This window comes from Lipotes vexillifer, unplaced genomic scaffold, assembly GCF_000442215.2.
Source record: "Lipotes vexillifer unplaced genomic scaffold, Lipotes_vexillifer_v1.1 scaffold911, whole genome shotgun sequence".
Classification (NCBI taxonomy): Eukaryota; Metazoa; Chordata; class Mammalia; order Artiodactyla; family Lipotidae; genus Lipotes; species Lipotes vexillifer.
Genome location: NW_006781377.1, coordinates 2,157,290 through 2,178,602, shown reverse-complemented (window position 1 = coordinate 2,178,602; position 21,313 = coordinate 2,157,290). Strand labels below are relative to the sequence as shown.

Genomic DNA, 21,313 nt, shown 5'->3' with positions numbered 1-21,313 from the left:
CGAACCTGTGTCCCCTGCATCGGCAGGCGGACTCCCAACCACTGCGCCACGAGGGAAGCCCGATAATCCCTCTTAATTGCAGCTCCATACTACTTGCTCAGGCCAAAAATCTTGGAGCCATTCTTATTTTTTTCATTCACAGTCCATATCCAATCTGTCAGGAAATCCTGTTGGTGCTACTTTCAGAATAGATCTAGAATGCAGTCTCTTCATACCATCTTCACTGCTATCACCCCTGCTTTGAGCCATCATAAGCAGGCCAAAATAATGCTTGGGTCACAGTTAGTGCTCAGTAAATGTTTGTAGAATTAATTAATTGGTAATAGAAGAGTGTTATGGAGGACCTTGCTTACAATGCTAAAACATACTAACACCGGGGAGCCATTGAATGATTTCAAGCAGAGAAGAATGACATGATGAAATTTACATTTTGGAAAGCTAATAAATAGCAATGTTTAAGGAGAACTTCACTCATTTTTCAGGAAGAGTATGGAGAGTGATGTTGGGGTAAGTCCTTAAAAAAATCTTTTGGTAGTGTGTATAAGAAAGTCATAGCAAGTTGAAGCTTAATTATTTAATGAGTTTATACATTTTACCTTTATGTCAGAATCTTGGAGATTCTGACCCACCTAGTGGTTAAATGCAGAAAGATGAATATTAAGCCATCCCTATTGTATACTTTGAAAACTCAGAGTTCGGTTTATTTTTGGTTACTTTTAGACTTTTATTTGATTGTATGCTGTTAGAGTAGGTTTAGTGATAGATTTAATTTCTTAGCTGGTAACTGAACTTTTGTTTTCTGTCCCCTGTGACCCAAAGGAGATTTTGTGTATTGTAAGTTGAAGTATGGTTTCTTCATTGGTTCTTAAACTGTTCTCTGTTCTGTTCATATGGTAGTAGGATCTGTTACATGTCATATTTGCTGCTGTTCATCTGTTGAGGTATTACTTTCTTCAGATTCTTTATTCTTAACTAATTTTTAATGTTTTCAGAACACAGGATTATAAGTCTGGCTTTTCCCTCTAAGTACTAACATTTATGTGGTGTACTAGTAGGAAAACATAAACCTCTATTATTTCAGACACTTTAGCAAATTTGTTTTAAATATAGCAGTTATGGATATGAGCAGCAGCAAAAAATAATGAAAGATATCTGAAAACAAATGGAAAAGCTGTTTCAGGTTTACAAAGATAGATGAAAGACCTAAAAAACGATTGCAGATATTCCTTATTAGGCCTGAGGACACTGTCATATTGCTGCTTAATACTGTATAATACCTGATACTCATTAAATGTTTACAATCATAGTCTGTTTAAGAAGTCTAGGAAAATAAAGGTTTCTCTTTGGGAACATTCACACAACACCAGAGGAGGTAAACGTATTAGTTACCTTCCATGTATTCTCCATACCGTATACTCTCCTCTGCCGCTGTTCCATCTTTCCTCTCTTTCAGTGCCATTCTTCAAGTTATGTTAACAAAGCTATAGCACAGTTTCATCTCCTCCTGTTTACTCTTTAACTTAATTGAATTGTGATTTCCAGTTCCCAGCCTCTTTCCTAATTGTTCTCAGTGGAGTGACATTGATGCTCATGTTGTTAAATCCAGGGGCATCCTTTATTTGTCTTTATTCTCTCATATTTAGATGACCTCTTAATAACAATTCCTCCCTCTTGAGATTCTCCTTAGCTTTCAGGCTACTGCATTCTCTAGTTTCTTCCCTTTTGGCCCTTCTCATTTTGTTTCTTATGTAGAAATGAGAGGGAGAGCTCTTTTCTACTCGGCTTTTTAAATTTTTTAAACATTGTTTTTTCGTAATATTTTTGAGGAGAAAAATCTGTTTCAAAGTAAATAAGATTCTACCCTATGCTCTGACATAATTTCCTTCCAAATATTATTTCAGATTTTAAAAATATCTGGTTGTTTTTCCCTTTCATTGGATCCTTAAGATAAATTAGATGAACATAAATGCTAATGAGGATAATTGCATGGGAATAGAATTTAAGGTTTCTGTCTAATTTTACTTTAGGTTAAGTGGTAGAATTGCCATGGTTTAGATAATTAAAATTTATTGATATTTTGTTTTCACTATTTAATGTGTTCAGCTACAATTATTATCTCAGCCCATTTATATTCAGCTGTGTCTTACATACTTGGATTTTCTTTATGGAATCTTGTATTCCTGTACATTGTTGTAGAAGTTGCAGATTTTTCTTTTCAGAGTTGAGGGAGATCAAAGATGAAGCAAGTTTTGGAAAGGCGAGTGTGGGAGGAAGGTCAGTTTCAAATGACGATTGTTGCCTGAGTTAGGTATATGTCTGGATTTTAGAGCAGAGGCTTGGACTGTCTAGAAAAAATTAGGGGTAGATACCATATAGACATTAGTCGAAGTTGAGTGACGAGGTGAAAGTACCTCAGAGTGAGTATAACTCAGTGAGAGGAGATCCGAGAACTGAGGTCTTTGGCAGTCCTGTATTTAGAGGTTGAAGATACGAGGAAGAACCAGCAAAGGAGACCAAGAAAAAACTTCAGCTAGAAAGAAAATTAGGAGATCTTGTTGTCTTAGAAGTCAAGTAAAGAATGTTTTGAGGAGGAAGGAGTAACTCTATTTGTGTATCAAATGCAGCTGTTTGTTCAGTTAAGATGGAAGAGAAATATTTAATGACCCGGAGATCATTTATGACCTTGACAGGGGCCAGTGCAGTTGAAAGCCTAGTTGATAATTGAGTTTCAGAGGGAAGGGGAGGAGGAGAATTGGAGATAATAAAAGGTAACTTACCGCCCAAATTTTGATTTAAAAGGGAGCACAAAAACGTACTGTGGAGGATACTATTTAGAGATTTGTATTAGTTAAATAAAGCTTTTAAAAATTTTCTGGAAAAGTCACATTGCCAGTAATGCCACATTTTTCTGATTCCTCTTGTGAGGCTGAGAGTCTTACATTTGTATTCCTTATCTATAAATTGCTTGTTCCTCTTCTTTGCCCATTTTTTCTGATGGGTATATTGTCTTCAGTCAGTCTGTAGGAATTTTTTGTTTTAAGTATTCTCGTAGAGCCATTAATCTAAGACAGGGGATTGGCAAACTGTGACCTATAGGCCTTAACTGTTTTTGGTCGATAAAGGTTTGTTGGAACATAGCCACATCTATTTGTTTACATATTACATATTGTTTATCATCAATTCCCACCATAAGGACAGAATTGAGTAGTTGTGTCAGAGACCATTGGAGCCTACAAGATCGAAAATACTTCGTTTTGGCCATTTACAGAAAATGTTTGCCAACCCCTGATCCAGGGCAACGGTTTTGTCCGTATTTTCCTGGAATAAAGTTCTATGTAATTCTGAAAATGGGAAACCAACCCCTAATGTAAATTCTGTCTTCTAATCCTCTACAATACAGTTTTTCCACCTTCATTTAATGAATTTTATTAAAGATAACAGTCATTAGAAAGATATTAAATATCTACTTTGTCTCAGCTCTTCCCCAAAGTTTTTAGGGTTACCAAAATTACAAGGTTTGGTACCTGCTCTTAAGGAGCTTACTGTCTAGTCTGGTTGAAAGGAAAGAATACCACAGATAGAACTGTTTGTGAATGTATGCCAATATATGAGGCTATACTCAAGATGGGAGGAATTATAGCAGAAACTGTGAATGAAGACAGATTCTAAAAAAGACAGTCTTAACCCAAGTATTTGGATGAGTTTTAGGAGTCCCAGAAACGACTTGAAATTATATATAACACTGTGTACCTGAGCCTCTGATTATTATTCTGAGTTGATGGAGGTTCACTTAGATTCTCTACAGGCTTTGTGAACAAAAAAAAAAAATTAAAGAAATATAGGGCCTTACTCCCTTCTGTAGACTCTGTTAGTACCATTTTTTTAAGTCCCAACTTCTTTATTATATAAAACTCGAGCCTAAATTTTAATTCTGTTTGTCTATTTCGAGCTCCTAATAAGTGTTTTAAGTATTGAGAATCCAGTCATATCTTCTAAACATACCTGGAAAATGGGAATTTGATGATAAGAGGAGTTGTTTGAATAAAATGAAGGAATTGGGAGCTAAGCCTGACATGTCTGTGGGAGGAGAGGGAGCTAACATATGCATAAAAGAGGCAGACCGAACCAGGCCAGTTTGCTTTGCTGTTTTCTGATCTGGCTTGAAGTAACCCTAATTGGAGCCAGGACTAATTTTGTTCTTTGGGTGGAAGGATGGTTTGCTAAATAAAGACTAAGTAAACCTTCATCTTAAGCAACGCAATTTCTCTGTGTTTCTGGAAACTAGGAAACTATAGGAGTCACCATCCTCAGTATTAAAGGCAGGAAAACTTGGAAAAGTGTATATAGGAAAAAATGCTATGTAATGAGTGTGCAGTCTACAAGGGAGCGAAACAAACTCTCATTTCATTGAACTGGTGTTGAGGGATGAGATCTTAAAAAAATTTCTTAACGAGCATAGGGTGGTAAATGGAAAGTTAATTTTTTAATATTCATTTATGTTAAAGTTTAAAAATAGTCTCAGTAATCTTTATATGTACTGTGTAGACGTCCTTCTTTTGTATTACTATGTTCACGTTTTACAGCTTTATTTTTTATCTTAATGTGAAAAACATTGTAATAGGTCCATCAATGATCCTAGTCTCGGCCTATTTTCACCTAAAAATTCTTCTAAGTTTTTTTAACTTTGGCTTCTACCATCAGGGCTGTTGAAATTAAAACCCTGGTGTTCTTCGAGCAGAGATGCCACATCAAAATCTTTATATGGTTCTATATACCCATGATTGTTTATTTAATTGTGGTTGTAGAATATGATGAAATATGGCATATGCTTGGTTGAAGCTGCAGGGGAGCCACTTGCAGGGATGTAAGGGGGAAAAATAGAAACCCAGCATGTTAGTGACTTGTTCTTCTCCCCTAAATGATTAAGTTAGTTGAGGAGCTATAGATTGCACTGCTATCAAAGTAGCTATTACTGTTAAGTAAAACTTTTATTATCTTTAGGATAGCTTTTCCCTATCCGTAGCCGTTAAAATTCAAGCTGTCTGGTCAAAATATTAGGTGTTCTGAGTTCACCAGTAATTTATAATTTTTTTTTGTAATTGCCACAACCACTGTTTTAGTTTTAATAGTTGAATGTAAAGGAGTCTGAATGCTTTGTAGTAGTTGTTTTCACATTTTATTAATCTATTGATGACCGTAAATTACTAAGGTTCTTTGTTTTAAAATCTATATTATTTAACTTTTTTCCATGTTAAGAGTTTATTATGAACTTGCAGAAACATTTAAAACTAGACTTGTCCACTTATTTCCACCAGTTCATGCTCCCTTTTTATTCCCAATATTTTACATTTTGAGACTCTGATTTCCTAAAATATTATCAACCGGGTAATTACACCAAAAGTATAAATTATAATGAACTGTTAACAAATTCTGATGGAAGAAAATGGCCTTTTCTGTTTTTGTTCCAGAAGAAGTAGAAAGTAATGCAAAGGACAGCAAGCCTGAGGGAGAAGAGCAAGTAATACATGAGGATGAAAGACCCTCTGAGAAAAGTAAGCATTTGTACAAACAAACCTGAAATAGTTTAAACAATTGTTTCTGCTTCTAAGGCTGTGGAAAATACTTTTCTGTCCATGAGATGCTTGTAAAATTTTTCAGTTTACGTAAGCCACAGTTAAATCGTTTTGGTGATGGCTAACCCAAGGATCTTTGAAAGTATTAATTATTTCCTGTATTTTATTGTTTTATTTATTTATTCTTTCCATTGCTCCATAGAAAGATTTAAGCTTACTATTTAGTAAGGTGCTATCTGAATGTCTTGCGAGAAGTTGTTTTAGATTTGCTTTTAGAGCATTGGACCATAGGAATTTTGTCTGGGGTGATATAGGCAAATGGAAGTATGTGTCTCAATCTACTTAGAGTTCTTAAGCTGTAAGAGAAGGGGAAATGATGTTACTGAATGTCATTAGGTTGGGTTCTGTAACTCTCCCTGTCATACTGCTCTCCATCTGTGACTATGTAAGTTATTATTTTTTTAAACTTTCAATACTACTACTACTTAATAATAATAAAAGCAACTGTGTTGATAACACTTATCTATGTACCAGACACAGTTCTAAATTTTTTCCATCTTCTTTTTTTAACTTTTTATTTTATATTGGAGTATTTATTAACAATGTCGTGGTAGTTTCAGGTGTACAGCAAAGTGATTCAGTTATACATATACACGTATCAATTCTTTTTCAAATTTTTTTCCCATCTAGATTGTTACATAATGTTGAGCAGAGTTCCCTGTGTTATACAGTAGGTCCCTGTTGGCTATCCATTTTAATTATAGCAGTGTGTACATGTCAGTCCCACACTCCCTAACTATCCCTTCCCTTCACGCTTCCCCTACCCCCCAGTAACAATAAGTTCATTCTCTAAGAATGTGAGTCTGTTTCGGTTTTGTAAATAAGTTCATTTGTGTCATTTCTTTTTAGATTATGTGTATAAGTGATATAGTATGATATTTCTCTTTCTCTGTTGTGACTTACTTCACTCAGTATGACCGTCTCTAGGTCCACCCATGTTGCTGCAAATGGTGTTATTTCATTCTTTTTAATGGCTGAGTAATATTCCATTGTATATATGTACCACAGCTTAATTATCCATTCCTCTGTCGATGGAAATTTAGGTTGCTTCCACGTCTTGGCTATTGTAAACAGTGCTTCAGTGAACATTGGGCTACATGTATCCTTTTGGACTATGTTTTTCTCCAGATATATGCCCAGGAGTGGGATTGCAGGATCATATGGTGGCCCTATTTTTAGTTTTCTAAGGAACCTCCATACTGTTCTCCATAGTGGCTGTACCAATTTACATTCCCACGAACAGTGTAGCAGGGTTCCCTTCTCTCCACACCCTCTCCAGCATTTGTTGTTTGTGGATATTTTTGGTGATAGCCATTTTGACTGGTGTGAGGTGGTATCTCATCGTAGTTTTGACTTACATTTCTCTAATAATTAACAATGTTGAACATCTTTTCATGTGCTTCTTGACCATCTGTATGTCTTCTTTGGAGAAATGTCTATTTAGTTCTCCTGCCCATTTTTTGATTGGGTTATTTGTTTTGATGATATTAAGCCACATGAGCTGTTTGTATATTTTAGAGACTAATCCCTTGTCAGTCACATCATTTGCAAATATTTTCTACCCTTCTGTGGGTTGTCTTTTCATTGTGTTTATGGTTTCCTTTGCTGTGCAAAAGCTTTTGAGTTTAATTAGGTCCCATTTGTTTATTTTTGGTTTTATTTCCATTACTCTGGGAGACAGATTGAAAAAGATATTGCTGTGATTTACGTCAGAGTGTTCTGCCTATGTTCTCCTCTAGGAGTTTTATAGTGTCCGGTCTCACATTTAGGTCTTTAATCCATTTTGAGCTTATTTTTGTGTATGGTGTTAAAGAATGTTCTAATTTCATATTTTTACATGCAGTTGTCCAGTTTTCCTAGCACTTGAAGAGACTGTCTTTCCTCCGTTGTATAGTCTTACCTCCTTTGTCATAGATTAATTGACCATAGGTGTGTGGGTTTATTTCTGGGCTTTCTATCCTGTTCCATTGATCTATGTTTCTGTTTTTGTGCCATTACCATACTGTTTTTTTTTTTTTTTTTTTAAGACAGAGACTGAATGGTTAATATAGAGTAACCACAGGCCAGATGATTTTTTTTTTTTAAAATAATACACAATGTATTTATTTATTTATTTATGGCTGTGTTGGGTCTTCATTTCTGTGCATGGGCTTTCTCCAGTTGTGGCAAGTGGGGGTCACTCCTCATCGCGGTGCGCAGGCCTCTCACTATCGCGGCCTCTGTTGTTGCGGAGCACAGGCTCCAGACGCGCAGGCTCAGTAATTGTGGCTCACGGGCCCAGTTGCTCCATGGCATGTGGGATTTTCCCAGACCAGGGCTCGAACCCGTGTTGTCTGCACTGGCAGGCAGATTCTCAACCACTGCGCCACCAGGGAAGCCCCTACCATACTGTTTTGATGACTATAGCTTTGTAGTGCAGTCTGAAGTCAGGGAGCCTGATTCCTCCAGCTCTGTTTTTCTTTCTCAAGATTACTTTGGCTATTGGGGTCTTTTGGGTCTCCATACAAATTTTAAGATTTTTTTGTTCTAGTTCTGTGAAAAATGTCATTGGTAATTTGATAGTGATTTCACTGAATCTCTAGATTGCCTTGGGTACTATAGTCATTTTGACAATATTGACTCTTCCAATCCAAGAACACGGTATATCTTCCCATCTGTTTGTGTCGTCTTCGATTTCTTTCATCAGCGTCTTACAGTTTTTGGAGTACAGGTCTTTTGTCTCCTTAGATAGCTTTATTCCTAGATACTTTATTCTTTTTGATGTGATGGTAAATGGGATTGTTTCTTGAATTTCTCGTTCTGTCTTTTGTTGTTAGTGTATAGAAATGCAACATATTTCTGTTTATTAATTTTGTAAATGCAACTTTACCAAATTCATTGATGAGTTCTAATAGTTTTCTGGTAGCATCTTTGGGATTTTCTATGTATAGTGTCATCTGCAAACAGTGGCAGTTTAACTTCTTCTTTTCCAATTTGGATTCCTTTTCTTTCTTTTTCTTCTCTGATTGCTGCGGCTAGGACTTCCAAAACTATGTTGAATAAAAGTGGTGTGAGTGGACATCCTTGTCTTGTTCCTGATCTTAGAGGAAATACTTTTAGCTTTTCACCATTGGGTAAGATGTTAGCTGTAGGTTTGTCGTATTTGGCCTTTATTATGTTGAGGTATATTCCCTTTATGCCCACTTTCTGGAGAGTTCTTTTTTTGTGTGGTACGCGGGCCTCTCACTGCTGTGGCCTCTCCCGCTGCGGAGCACAGGCTCCGGATGCACAGGCCCAGCGGCCACGGCCCGCGGGCCCAGCCGCTCCGCGGCATACAGGATCCTCCCAGATTGGGGCACGAACCCGTATCCCCTGCATCGGCAGGCGGACTCCCAACCACTGCGCCACCAGGGAAGCCTTGGAGAGTTTTTATCATAAATTGGTGTTGAATTTTGTCAAAAGCTTTTTCTGCATCTATTGAGATGATCATATGGTTTTTATTCTTCAGTTTGTTGATGTGTGTATCACACTGATTGATTTGCGGATATTGAAGAATCCTTGCATCCTTGGATAAACCCCACTTGATCGTGGTGTATGGTCCTTTTAATGTATTGTTGGATTCTGATTGCTAGTATTTGGTTTAGGATTTTTGCATCTATATTCATCGGTGATATTGACCTGTAATTTTCTTTTCTTGTGGTATCTTTGTCTGGTTTTGGTATCAGGGTGATGGTGGCCTCATAGTATGAGTTTGGGAGTTCTCTTTCCTCTGCAATTTTTTGGAACATTTTCAGAAGGGTAGCAGTTAGCTCTTCTCTAAATGTTTGTTGGAATTTGCCTGTGAAGCCATCAGTTCCTGGACTTGTGTTTGTTGGGAGTTTTTAAATCACACTTTCAGTTTCAGTGCTTGTGATTGGCCTGTCCATATTTTCTGTTTCTTCCTGGTTCAGTCTTGGGAGACTGTATCTTTCTAAGAATTTGTGCATTTCTTCCAGGTTGTCCATTTTATTGGCGTACAGTTGCTTGTAGTAGTCTCTTATGATCCTTTGTATTCCTGTGGTGTCAGTTGTAACTTAGCCTTTTTCATTTCTAATTTTATTAATTTGAGTGATCTCTCTTTTTTTCTTAATGAGTCTGGCTAAAGGTTTATCAATTTTGTTTATCTTTTCAAAGAACCAGCTTTTAGTTTCATTTATCTTTGCTTGTCTCTGTATTTCTGCTCTGATCATTATAAAATCTTTTCTTCTACTAACTTTAGGTTTTGTTTGTTCTTTGTCTCGTTGCTTTAGGTGTAGGGTTAGGTTGTTTATTTGAGATTTTTCTTGTTTCCTGAGGTAAGATTATATTTCTGTAAACTTCCCTCTTAGAAATGCCTTTGCCATATTTCACAGGTTTTCGGTCGTTGTGCTTTCATTTTCACTTGTCTCTAGGTACTTCTTGATTTCCTCTCTGATTTCTTCAGTGATCCAGTGGTTTTTAGTAGCATATTGTTTAGCCTCCACACGTTTGTGTTTTTTACAGTTTTTTTCTTGTAGTTTATTTCTAATCTCATAGCGTTGTCATCAGAAAAGATGCTTGATATGATTTCAATTTTCTTAAATTTACCAAGGCTCCCTTTGTGGCCCAGCGTGTGGTCAATCCCAGAGAATGTTCCGTGTGCACTTGAGAATGTGTATTCTGCTGCTTTGGGATGGAAAACTCTATAAATATCAGTTAAGTCCATCTGGTCTAATGTGTCATATAAGGCCTGTGTTTCCTTATTGATTTTCTGCCTGGATGATCTGTCCATTGATGAAACTGAGGTGTTAAAGTTCCCCAGTATTATTGTGCTACTGTTGATTTCTCCCATTATAGCGGTTAGTATTTGCCTTATATATTGAGGTGCTCCTATGTTGGGTGCATATATATGTACAATTGGTATGTCTTCTTAGATCGATCCCTTGATCATTATGTAGTGTCCTTCTTTGTCTCTTATAACAGTCTTTGTTTTAAAGTTTGTTTTGTTTGAAATTAGTATTGCTACTCCAGCTTTCTTTCGATTTCCATTTGCATGGAATGCCTTCTTCCATCCTCCTACTTTCAGTCTGTATGTGTCACTAGGTCTGAAATGGGTCTCTTGTAGACAGCATATATACAGGTCTTGTTTTTGTATCCATTCAGCCAGTCTGTGTCTTTTTGTCAGACCATTTAATCCATTTACATTTAAGGTAATTCTCAATATGTGTGTTCCTATTACCATTTTCTTAATTTTTGGGGGTTTGTTTTTGTAGGTCTTTTTTCTTCCCTTCCTCTTTTGTTCTCCTCTCTTTTGGTTTGATGACCATCCTTTGTGTTGTGTCTGGGTTGCTTTTTCTTTTTTGAGTGTGTACCTATTGTAGTTTTTAGGTTTGCTGTTCCCATGAGGTTTTGATATAGCAGTCTCTATGTGTAGAAGGTTGTTTTATGTTGCTGGTCTCTTACCCGCCTAGAGGAGTTCTCTTAGCTTTTGCTTTTCTGTAAAGCTTTTGATTTCTCTGTCAAATCTGAATGAGAACCTTGCTGGGTAGAGTATTCTTGATTGTAGATTCTTCCCTTTCATCACTTTAAATATATCATGTCGCTCACTTCTGTCCTGCAGAGTTTCTGCTGCGAAATCAGCTGATAACCTTATGGGAGTTCCCTTGTATGTTATTTGTTGTTTTTCCCTTGTTACTTTTAATATTTTTCCTTTGTCTTTAATTTTTTCCAATTCGATTACTATGTGTCTTTGTGTGTTCCTCTTTGGCTTTATCCTGCCTTGGACTCTGTGCTTCTTGGGCTTGGATGACTGTTTACCATGTTAGGGGAAGTTTTCAATTATAATCTCTTCAAATGTTTTCTCAGGTCCTTTCTGTCTCTCTTCTCCTCCTGGAATCCCTATAATGAGAATGTTGGTGCATTTAATGTTGTCCTAGAGGTCTCTTAGATTGTCTTCATTTCTCTTTATTCTTTTTTCTTTTTTTTTTTTCTTTTTTTTTTTTGTGGTACGCGGGCCTCTCACTGTTGTGGCCTCTCCCATTGCGGAGCACAGGCTCCGGACGCGCAGGCTCAGCAGCCATGGCTCACGGGCCCAGCCGCTCCGCGGCATGTGGGATCTTCCCAGACCAGGGCACGAACCCGTGTCCCCTGCATCGGCAGGCGGACTCCCAACCACTGCGCCACCAGGGAAGCCCTATTCTTTTTTCTTTATTCTGTTCCACGGCAGCGATTTCCACCATTCTGTCTTCCAGGTTACTTATCTGTTCTTCTGCCTCAGTTATTCTGCTGTCGATTCCTTCCAGTGTATTTTTCATTTCAGTTATTGTATTGTTCATCTCTGTTTGTTTCTTCTTTACTTCTTATAGGTCTTTCTTAAACATTTCTTGCATCTTCTCAGTCCTTGCCTCCATTCTGTTCCTGAAGTCCTTGATCATCTTCACTATCGTTATTCTGAATTCTTTTTCCAAAAGGTTGCCTATCTCCACTTCAGTTAGTTGTTTTTCTGGGGTTTCATCTTGTTCCTTCATCTGGGACATAATCCTCTGCCGTTTCATTTTGTCTACCTTTCTGTGATTGTGGTTTTCATTCCACAGGCTGCAGGACTGTAGTCCTTCTTGCTTCTGCTGTCTGCCCTCTGGTAGATGAGGCTATCTCAGAGGATTGTGCAGGCTTCCTCATGGGAGGGGCTGGTGGTGGGTAGGGCTGGGTTGTGTCTCTCTGGTGGGCAGAGTTCAGTAAAACTTGAATTTGCTTGTCTGCTGATGGGTGGGGCTGTGTTCCTTTCCTGTTGGTTGTTTGGCCTGAGGTGACCCAGCACTGGAGCCTACAGGCAGTTTGGTGGGGCTAATGGTGCCTCTGGGAGGGCTCATGCCAATGAGTGCTTCCCAAAACTGCTGTTGCCAGTGTCTTTGTCCCTGCAGTGAGCCACTGCCACTCCCCACCTCTGCATGAGACCCTCCAGTGCTAGCAGGCAGGTCTGGCCCAGTCTCCTGTGGGGTCACTGCTCTCTTCTCTTGGGTCCTGATGTGCGCAAGACCCTCTGTGTGCCCTCCAAGAGTGGAGTTTCTGGTTCCCCCAGTCCTGTGGAGGTCCTGCAATTAAATCCCTCTGGCCCTCAAAGCCAGACCCTCCGGGGCCTCCTCTTCCCATTGCCAGACTCCCAGGTTGGGAAGCTTGACATGGGGCTCAGAACTTTCACTCCAGTGGGAGAACTGTGGTACAGTTGTTCTGCAGTGTATGGGTTGCCCACCTGGTGGGTATGGGACTTGATTCTATCACTGTTTTGCCCCTCCTATTGTCTTGCCATGGCTTCCCCTTTGTCCTTGGATGTAGGCTATCTTTCTTTGGTAGGTTCAAATGTTTCTTTGTCGATGGTTGCTCTGCAGTTAGTTGTGATTCCAGTGTTCTTGTAAGAAGGGATGAGCGTACCTCCTTCTACTCTGCCATCTTGACCTTATCTCTCTGTGACTACGTAAGTTATGATACAAGGGAAATCGTAGAATAGAATTGAATTTTAATAATAGGCTCATAGATAGTGTGGAGATTTTAATTTAATATTTCCCCATTTCTATATTGAAAAAGAAACCATATAAAATATGTTATGATCTAATGAGTGTTACCAGTATTTGAAACAGAAATTTTCTAAGTGAAGGCCTTTGAATGTCTATTCTTTACCAAATTTACCTTTATAATGACATTAATTTTATTATTTTTATATATTTGAAATTTATTAGGATATGTTAAGAATAACTAATACTATTTTCATGAGGCTGGTGATTAAGAAAGAATTTTTCCTAAACTTACTGAGGAAGAAAATTACTGCGGATGAAGAATTAAATAATTAAAGCTATGCAGTTAGTAGAAGCATGTGATGTGAGAATAAACACTGAGAAATCTGTGACTTGTGAATGAATACTGTATTTTGTCAGAGAATTCATACACACTAGAGAATTTAGTGAAAGGAATGAATTTGAGCTGATTTCTTCTCATCCCATATTGTTAGTTGAGCTTCCATCGTAATACGAAGATTTCAAGGAAAAAATGTTCTTTGTTCATGTTTTTTGTACATTTACTTATTTAGTGTTTGGAGGTTCTTATTTAGCATATTGAAAATCATTTCACGTTTAAGGTAAAAGCTATCTATTTACTTTTCTGATCACAAAAACAATTCATAAAATAATTTGTTGAGAGTGCTATTTTGATAGCTAGAAATAATATCTTCCTGAGGGTGGAGAAGAGGCATTAAGGTCTATCTGTAATAAAAACAGCTGACTGGTCATTATGCTTTTTCTTCTCAGGTGAATTTTTTAGAAGAAAACGTTCTAAGTCAGAGGACATGGACAATGTACAGTCCAAACGCCGTCGATATATGGAAGAAGAATATGAGGCAGAGTTTCAAGTAAAGATTACAGCCAAAGGAGATATAAACCAGAAGCTACAAAAGGTGTTAGAGATTATAAGTTAAAACCTTATTAAACAAAAAACACCACCATCTTTATTCTACTAGATTTTTGACACTACTGTGTATTTTACTGAAATACTCAGCTTTTTCATAGAAAGAAAGAACTTGAAGCAATTGGTTAAGCTTATTACCCTTAATAATTTAATTCTAAAATTCCTTATCACTCTTTTGAAGCTAAATAGTTTTTTTTTGTTGTTTTGTTTTTTTAGATATGGTAGTAATTTTCAAAATGGGAGTGAAATTATGGCTTCTTCTCTTTTCTTTTTTTTTTCTTTTTTTTTTTTTTTTTTGCGGTACACAGGCCTCCCACTGCTGTGGCCTCTCCCATTGCGGAGCACAGGCTCCGGACACGCAGGCTCAGCAGCCATGGCTCACGGGCCCAGCCGCTCCGTGGCATGTGGGATCTTCCTGGACCGGAGCACGAACCCGTGTCCCCTGCATCAGCAGGCGGACTCTCAACCACTGCACCAGCAGGGAAGCCCATGGCTTCTTTTCTTATTTGCTTTATTAACAAAACTGAATACCAGTTTTCAGCTTTTATTTTTTCTTCTATATTAAACTTTATTCTAGTGGAAACATTAGAGTCTTATATGTTAACATTTATTTTTTATAATTTTTGTCATAAGCTGGTTTCATGGCTGTAAGACCCTGTGTTCTAAAATCTTTGTTATGTACCTTAGGCTTAGTAGTAAAAATGGTATGGGCAAGGCTTTCGAATGACTAGGGAAAGGGAATATTTAAGGTACAGACTGGAAACTTCCTCCTATATGTGTTAGACTAGAGATAGAAATAATGAAAATATAAAGTATTTAATATATTTTTCAAGATGTGTTCACAAATATTGATGACAAATGCCTTTTTAAGAGAAGAATAGAAGACTCAGGTGAAAAATTTTCAAGGTCTTATAGATTTAATGGTGAAATTATAAATAATCTAGGCCAGTGTTCCTCTACTCAGATAAAGTATAAATGTCCCCATTAGAGAAAGGAACAGAGAGGCAGTACAAAAGTGGCTTTTTTTTTTCTCCCAGTGTCTTTTTTCTTTTAATCATATGGTGATAATAATGCTTGTTTAGTCTTTCTTATAGAGCTATTAGAAATATGAAGATAGCTGTGAGAAAGCATTTTGAAATATACTTCTGTATATACTGAGGGTTTACTCCTCTAGAGCAGTGTAATTCGGGGATGGTCTGTGGGCTGCACCGTGTGTCCTGTTTGTTATGGGTCCATAATGAGATAAATATGGAAATTGTGAGTAGGCATTTAGAAATGATTTATAGGAATTTCATAGTGCAGTGACATTCTTAGTGTCTCACAAAAATATCATCTGTAACAGATTTGAAAATTTTAAACCTGCTCCTTACCTTCAACTGGTTTCTTTTAAATCACAGTAGAGGGTGTGGGAAGAAAATATTAAAACTTCAATTTCAAAATGTTTTAAAAATTTCACCCTCTGGAAATTTTCTATTTTTAGTACATTTTATTGTGTTATAGTAGATATTATATATGTAGAAGTGGAGGATTTCAGCAGATAGCATTGTGTTATGGATGCCAGTATGTTTTTTTTAATTAATATATTAGTACTTCAGAATATTTACTGTTTGCTGCTTGCTTGAAATTCCTTTTTTGCTATAACAAAGGAATATGTGTATTTTTAGGTTGTACAGTGGTTGCTGGAAGAAAAATTGTGTGCGCTACAGTGTGGTGTATTTGATAAGACATTGGCAGAATTGAAAACACGAGTGGAAAAGATTGAGTGTAACAAGAGGCATAAAACAGTTTTAACTGAACTACAGGTTTGTACACTGACTTGAATTGCATATCCGTGTGTCATCATTTTTATAACTTACTTTCTGGGATATGTTTTTGAAGTTGACAGTAAAGTATATTTAACTTTTAAGTATTAGAAATAAAAGGAGCCTCTATTAGTTTGCTAGGGCTACCATTAACAAAAAGTACCATAAACTGGATGCCTGAAACAACAGAAATGTACTGTCTCATAGTTTTGGAGGCTGAAAGTCCAAGATGAAGCTGTCGTCAGGATTGGTTCTGAGGGCTGTGAGGAAGAGTCTGTTCCTTATGTCTACTCTAGCTATCGATGGTTTACTGACAGTCTTTGGCATTCCTTGTCTTATAGAAGTATCACCCTGATTTCTGGCTTCATCTTCACATGGTGCTGTATCTGTATGTTTGCCTGTTTCCAAATTTTCCCTTTTTACAAGGATACTAGTCATATTGGATTAGGACCCACCCTATTCCAGTATGACCTCATCTTAAGTACAGTTGACTCTTGAACAATGTGAAGGTTAGAGGTGCTGTCCCCACCCCCTGCAGTTGAAAATCTGTGCACTGGCACCTGCTTCAAAAAGTGAAGGAATTGATAAATGACTCACCCAAGGCAGTAGCTGAAACACTTCAGATAGAATCGGAACTCAAGCCCTAATTCTTTTGATTTCACATCTGGTGATCTCTAATTGAACACAAACTTTTCCCCACATTTAATTTAAAGATCTGTAAAGTGAAAATATAGGTATTATATTGATTGAAAAAAATCCATGTATAATTGGACCCACACAGTTCAAATCTATGTTGTTCAAGAGTCAGCTGTAGGGCTTCCCTGGTGGCGCAGTGGATGAGAGTCCGCCTGCCGATGCAGGGGACACGGGTTCGTGCCCCGGTCCGGGAAGATCCCACATGCCGCGGAGCGGCTGGGCCCGTGAGCCATGGCCGCTGAGCCTGCGCGTCTGGAGCCTGTGCTCCGCAACGGGAGAGGCCACAGCAGTGAGAGGCCCGCGTACAGCGAAAAAAAAAAAAAAAAAAAAAAAAGAGTCAGCTGTAATTACCTCTGTGATGACCCTCTTTCCAAATAAGGTCATGTTCTGAGATACTTGGGGTTCAGACTTTCATATACTTTTGAGATACATAGTTCAACCCATAGCAAAGCTTCAGAAATAATCTACCTTAGTGCATCTTAAATATTTCTTCATTCAGTGAAGAAAGGCTGGCATCATCTAAAATGTCATGAGTACTAAATAATATTTGCTGTGATTCTTTTTATTTTAATCTACTTCTCCCATGAATCGTATTTTTTAAAGATATTAGCTTGTTAATCTATATTAATAATTACTACTTTTAAGTTTTTATTAAATACATCTGTATGTTAACATGTAGTGCTAGAGCTTCTAATCAGTTGAAATGAGCACACGGTAGCATGCTGCAGTAATTCATTTTATTCCAGTACTAAGAAACTGGAAAATTTTATCAGTACATTCATTCTATATAAGCATAGTCTCAGTCTATAAGTGCAAACCACTTATAGAGCCTTTTTTACAAATGAGGGAGAAGTGGTCTGTGAAAATAAAGTCGCGTCTTCACAGTTAAAAGCAAATTGCAGGCTTCCCTGGTGGCGCAGTGGTTGAGAATCTGCCTGCCAATGCAGCGGACACAGGTTCGAGCCCTGGTCTGGGAAGATCCCACATGCCGCGGAGCAACTAGGCCCGGGAGCCACAACTACTGAGCCTGCGCATCTGGAGCCTGTGCTCCGCAACAAGAGAGGCCGTGATAGTGAGAGGCCCGCGCGCCGTGATGAGGAGTGGCCCCCGCTTGCCACAACTAGAGAAAGCCCTTGCACAGAAACGAAGACCCAACACAGCCATAAATAAACAAACAAACAAATAAATTAATTAATTAATTAATTAAAAAATAAAAAAAGCAAATTGCAACCAAATGTGACTAGAATTTAGGTGTTATATTTGGCAGCCTACAAGTTACTTTTTTGGTTTCATATTGTTAGTTTTGTTTACAGTGAGACTTTACTACAAAGACTTTATTATTAATAATTTTGTAATGTATCATTTAGGACACCACTAGTCCTGTTTCTTACCTTTAGCCGGTCCTTATATAGTGATAGCATTGTCTCATCATTAAACTTTATTTTACTAGTACTGTTAAGAATTTTGAATGAGAACTTGAAAATGTCTGAAGATTTAAGAAAGTAATTTCATTCGTTGTTTGTTATCACTCGCATGGCTGCATCTATGGTTTTGTGTTTCTAGAACCTGAGATTTTGACTCTTATAGTCTTACTTAAGATGCAAGTCTGCATCTAACATTTAATAAACCTTTGCACTTGGATATTTCTTTGTAGCCTCAGAATCTGAATCTTTCCAACATCAAACCAATCATCTTCTCCACAAATAAGTCCCCCTTCACATTGTTCCTCTTACGCACAATTCTTGAATTCTTAGAAAAATCTTCAAGGAATGTCTTCCCATTGTTCCTGTTATTCACAATTTTTTAGTTCTTGGAAACTGATTCCTCTGTATCACTTCACATATACACAGTGGGTTGCCAAATTACAACTTTCTTTGTTTCTTATAAAAGTCTATCTTTTGCTTCTTCTATCTGCAAGGCCATCATTACCCAATTTCTTGATTATAGTAACAACCTTTTACATGACCACTTTGGTACTGCTTTTTAAGTCTTTGCTGGTCCTTCTCAAGCATTGTACTCATCTTTCTAAAATACTTCTTGTTCATTCTCTTCTGTATAGTCCAGTTTGCTCAACTGTGTACCAGTTTAAACCTGTATTCATTCTTCAATTTGTAATTTGGATCTCCTAGATTTTGATCCACTTTTCCTAATACCCACCAGTTACTTCACTGTCCTACAGAGTATTAATGTCCATAGTATTTTTATTTCAGGCCTCTGACTTCATATTGCTTCTCCCATTCATTTATGATCTGCCCTTACCATGCCATTTATTGAAATTTTACTCGGCCCAGTTTAGTTCCCATCTCTTTCTTTGTTTATGGAAGTAAAATTCAGGTAACAATCATTTTAAAGTTTACACTTCAGTGGCATTTAGTACCCACACACTGTTGTATGATCATCATCTCTATCTGGTTCCAAAACATTTTCATCAATCCAGGAGAAGACCTTGTACCCACTGAACAGTCATTTCTCATTTCCCCCTGCCCCAGCCCTTGGGAAGCGTGAATCTGCTCTCTGTCTCTACTGAGTTACCTGTGCTGCATATTTCATATGAACAGAATTATACAATATGTGACTTTTGGTGTCTGGCCTGTTTTTCTTAGCATAATGTTTTTAAGGTTCATATATGTTGTAGCATGTATCAATACTACATTCCTTTTCATAGCTAAGTAATATTTTTATTTCTGTACTATTGAAAATAAGTAGGAATTAATTCAAGATGTTAACTTGTGTGTATACACACACACGCACACACATTTTGTTTATGTATTCTTTGGCTGATGAACATTTGATGGACATTTGGCTAATGAACATTTGATGGGCATTTGGGTTGTTTCCACCTTTTGGATATTGTAAGTAATGCTGCTATGAACATTCATATACAAGTATTTGTTTGAATACCTGTTTTCAAATCTTTTGGGCATATACCTAGGAATGGAATTGTGGGTCATATGGTAATTCTTTGTTTAATTTATTGAAGAACATTCAACTTTTTCCCAGATCAGCTACTCCATTTTATATTTTACTCCCCACCAGCAATGTGAGGGTTCCATTTCTCCACATCCTTGCCAACACTTGTTACTGTGTATTTTTAAAATTATTATTATAACATCCTAATGGTGTGAAGTGATATTTTATTGTGGCTTTGGTTTGCATTTTCCTAATGGCTAATGATGTTGAACATCTTTTTCTGTGTTTGTTGAACATGTGCATATCTTCTTTAGAGAAATATTTATTCAGGTTCTTTTTGTTTTGTTTGTTTTGCCCTTCTGTTGTTGAGCTGTAAGAGTTCTTTACATATTTTGGATACTGAACACTTAGAAATACACGATTTATAACTATTGATATTCTTACCCACTGTGTGAGTTTTCACTTTCCTTTTTTGACAATGTCCTTTAATGCACAAAAGTTTCAAATTTTGATGAAATCTTGTAGGCAGCATAGAGTTGGGTCATGATTTATGACCCACTTTGCCAGTCTCTGCCTTTTAATTGGAGAGTTTTCATCTGTTTACATTTAAATTAGTTACTGATAAGGAAAGACTTACTCCTGCCATTTTATTTGTCTTCCACCCTTTTTCCCCTGAATTCCTACATTACTGCCTTCTTCTGTGATTGATTTTTTTCTAGTGAACCGTTTTGATTCTCTTTGTCTTTCTCTTTCTGTAAATTTTTTAGCTTTTCCTTAGTGATTACTCTGGGGATTACACTTAACATCTTGAATTAATACCTACTTATCTTCAACAGTATACAAAACTGTTCCTTTACATCCCTGTCCTGCTCAAATATGTTGAACCTCTCGGGTGAATTTCTTAATTTCAGTTATTGTACTTCCAGAATTTATATTTGTTTTCTTTATATAATGTCTGTCTCTTTATTGATATTCTCTATTTGGTGAGACATTATTTTCCTTTTTTTTTTTTTAAGTTCTTTTTCTGTTGTGTCCTTTGGCTCTTTGAATAGATTTAAAACCATCTGTTTAAAGTCTAGGGCTTCCCTGGTGGCGCAGTGGTTGAGAGTCCGCCTGCCGATGCAGGGACGCGGGTTCGTGCCCCGGTCCGGGAGGATCCCACATGCCGCGGAGCGGCTGGGCCCGTGAGCCATGGCCGCTGAGCCTGCGTGTCCGGAGCCTGTGCTGCACAATGGGAGAGGCCACAACAGTGAGAGGCCCGAGTACCACAGAAAAAAAAACCCAAAACAAAACAAAACAAACAAAAATAAATAAGTCTTTGTCTAGTAAGTCCTATGCCTGAGCTATATTTCTGTTAATTCTTTTTTTTTCTGTGAATAAACCATACTTATTTCTTTGTATACATCCTAATTTTTTTTGTTGTTACTGTTGAAAACTGGATATTTTGAATATTGTAATGTGGCAGTTCAGAAAATCAGGTTTTCCTGTCCTGTCCAGGGTTTGTTGTTGCTGCTTGTTGTGGTTTGTTGTTTGCTTGCTTAGTGAGTTTTCTCAACTAGTTTTGGAAAGTATGTATTCATTATTGTGTGTGACCACTAAAGTCTGTGTTTTACCAGCTTAGTGGTCAGCTTGTGTTTTGACAGTTAACTTAAATGCCTGGAGCCTAAAGAAGGAAAAAAATTACTCTCCCAAGTCTTTGCAGATTGCCTGTGTTGGAGCACTCCTTCCACACTTAATCTAGGCCATGTACAACCTGCTTTATCAGACTTGCCTTATCCTTCCCTTCCTGCTTGCACAGACTCTGAAAGCCAGTCAGAGGTGAAAGCTTAGGGTCTTTTCAGC

At 37.4% G+C, this 21,313-nt stretch overlaps 1 protein-coding gene across 1 annotated transcript in view; it reads left to right on the top strand.

Moving 5' to 3' along the window:
* Positions 1 to 21,313, top strand: part of ATF7IP (activating transcription factor 7 interacting protein) — a 77,124-nt gene that overhangs the window by 3,176 nt on the left and 52,635 nt on the right. The window contains 3 exon segments of the mRNA XM_007454633.1: positions 5,469 to 5,552; positions 13,907 to 14,052; positions 15,728 to 15,865. Coding sequence (XP_007454695.1) covers positions 5,469 to 5,552; positions 13,907 to 14,052; positions 15,728 to 15,865 — 368 coding nt within the window.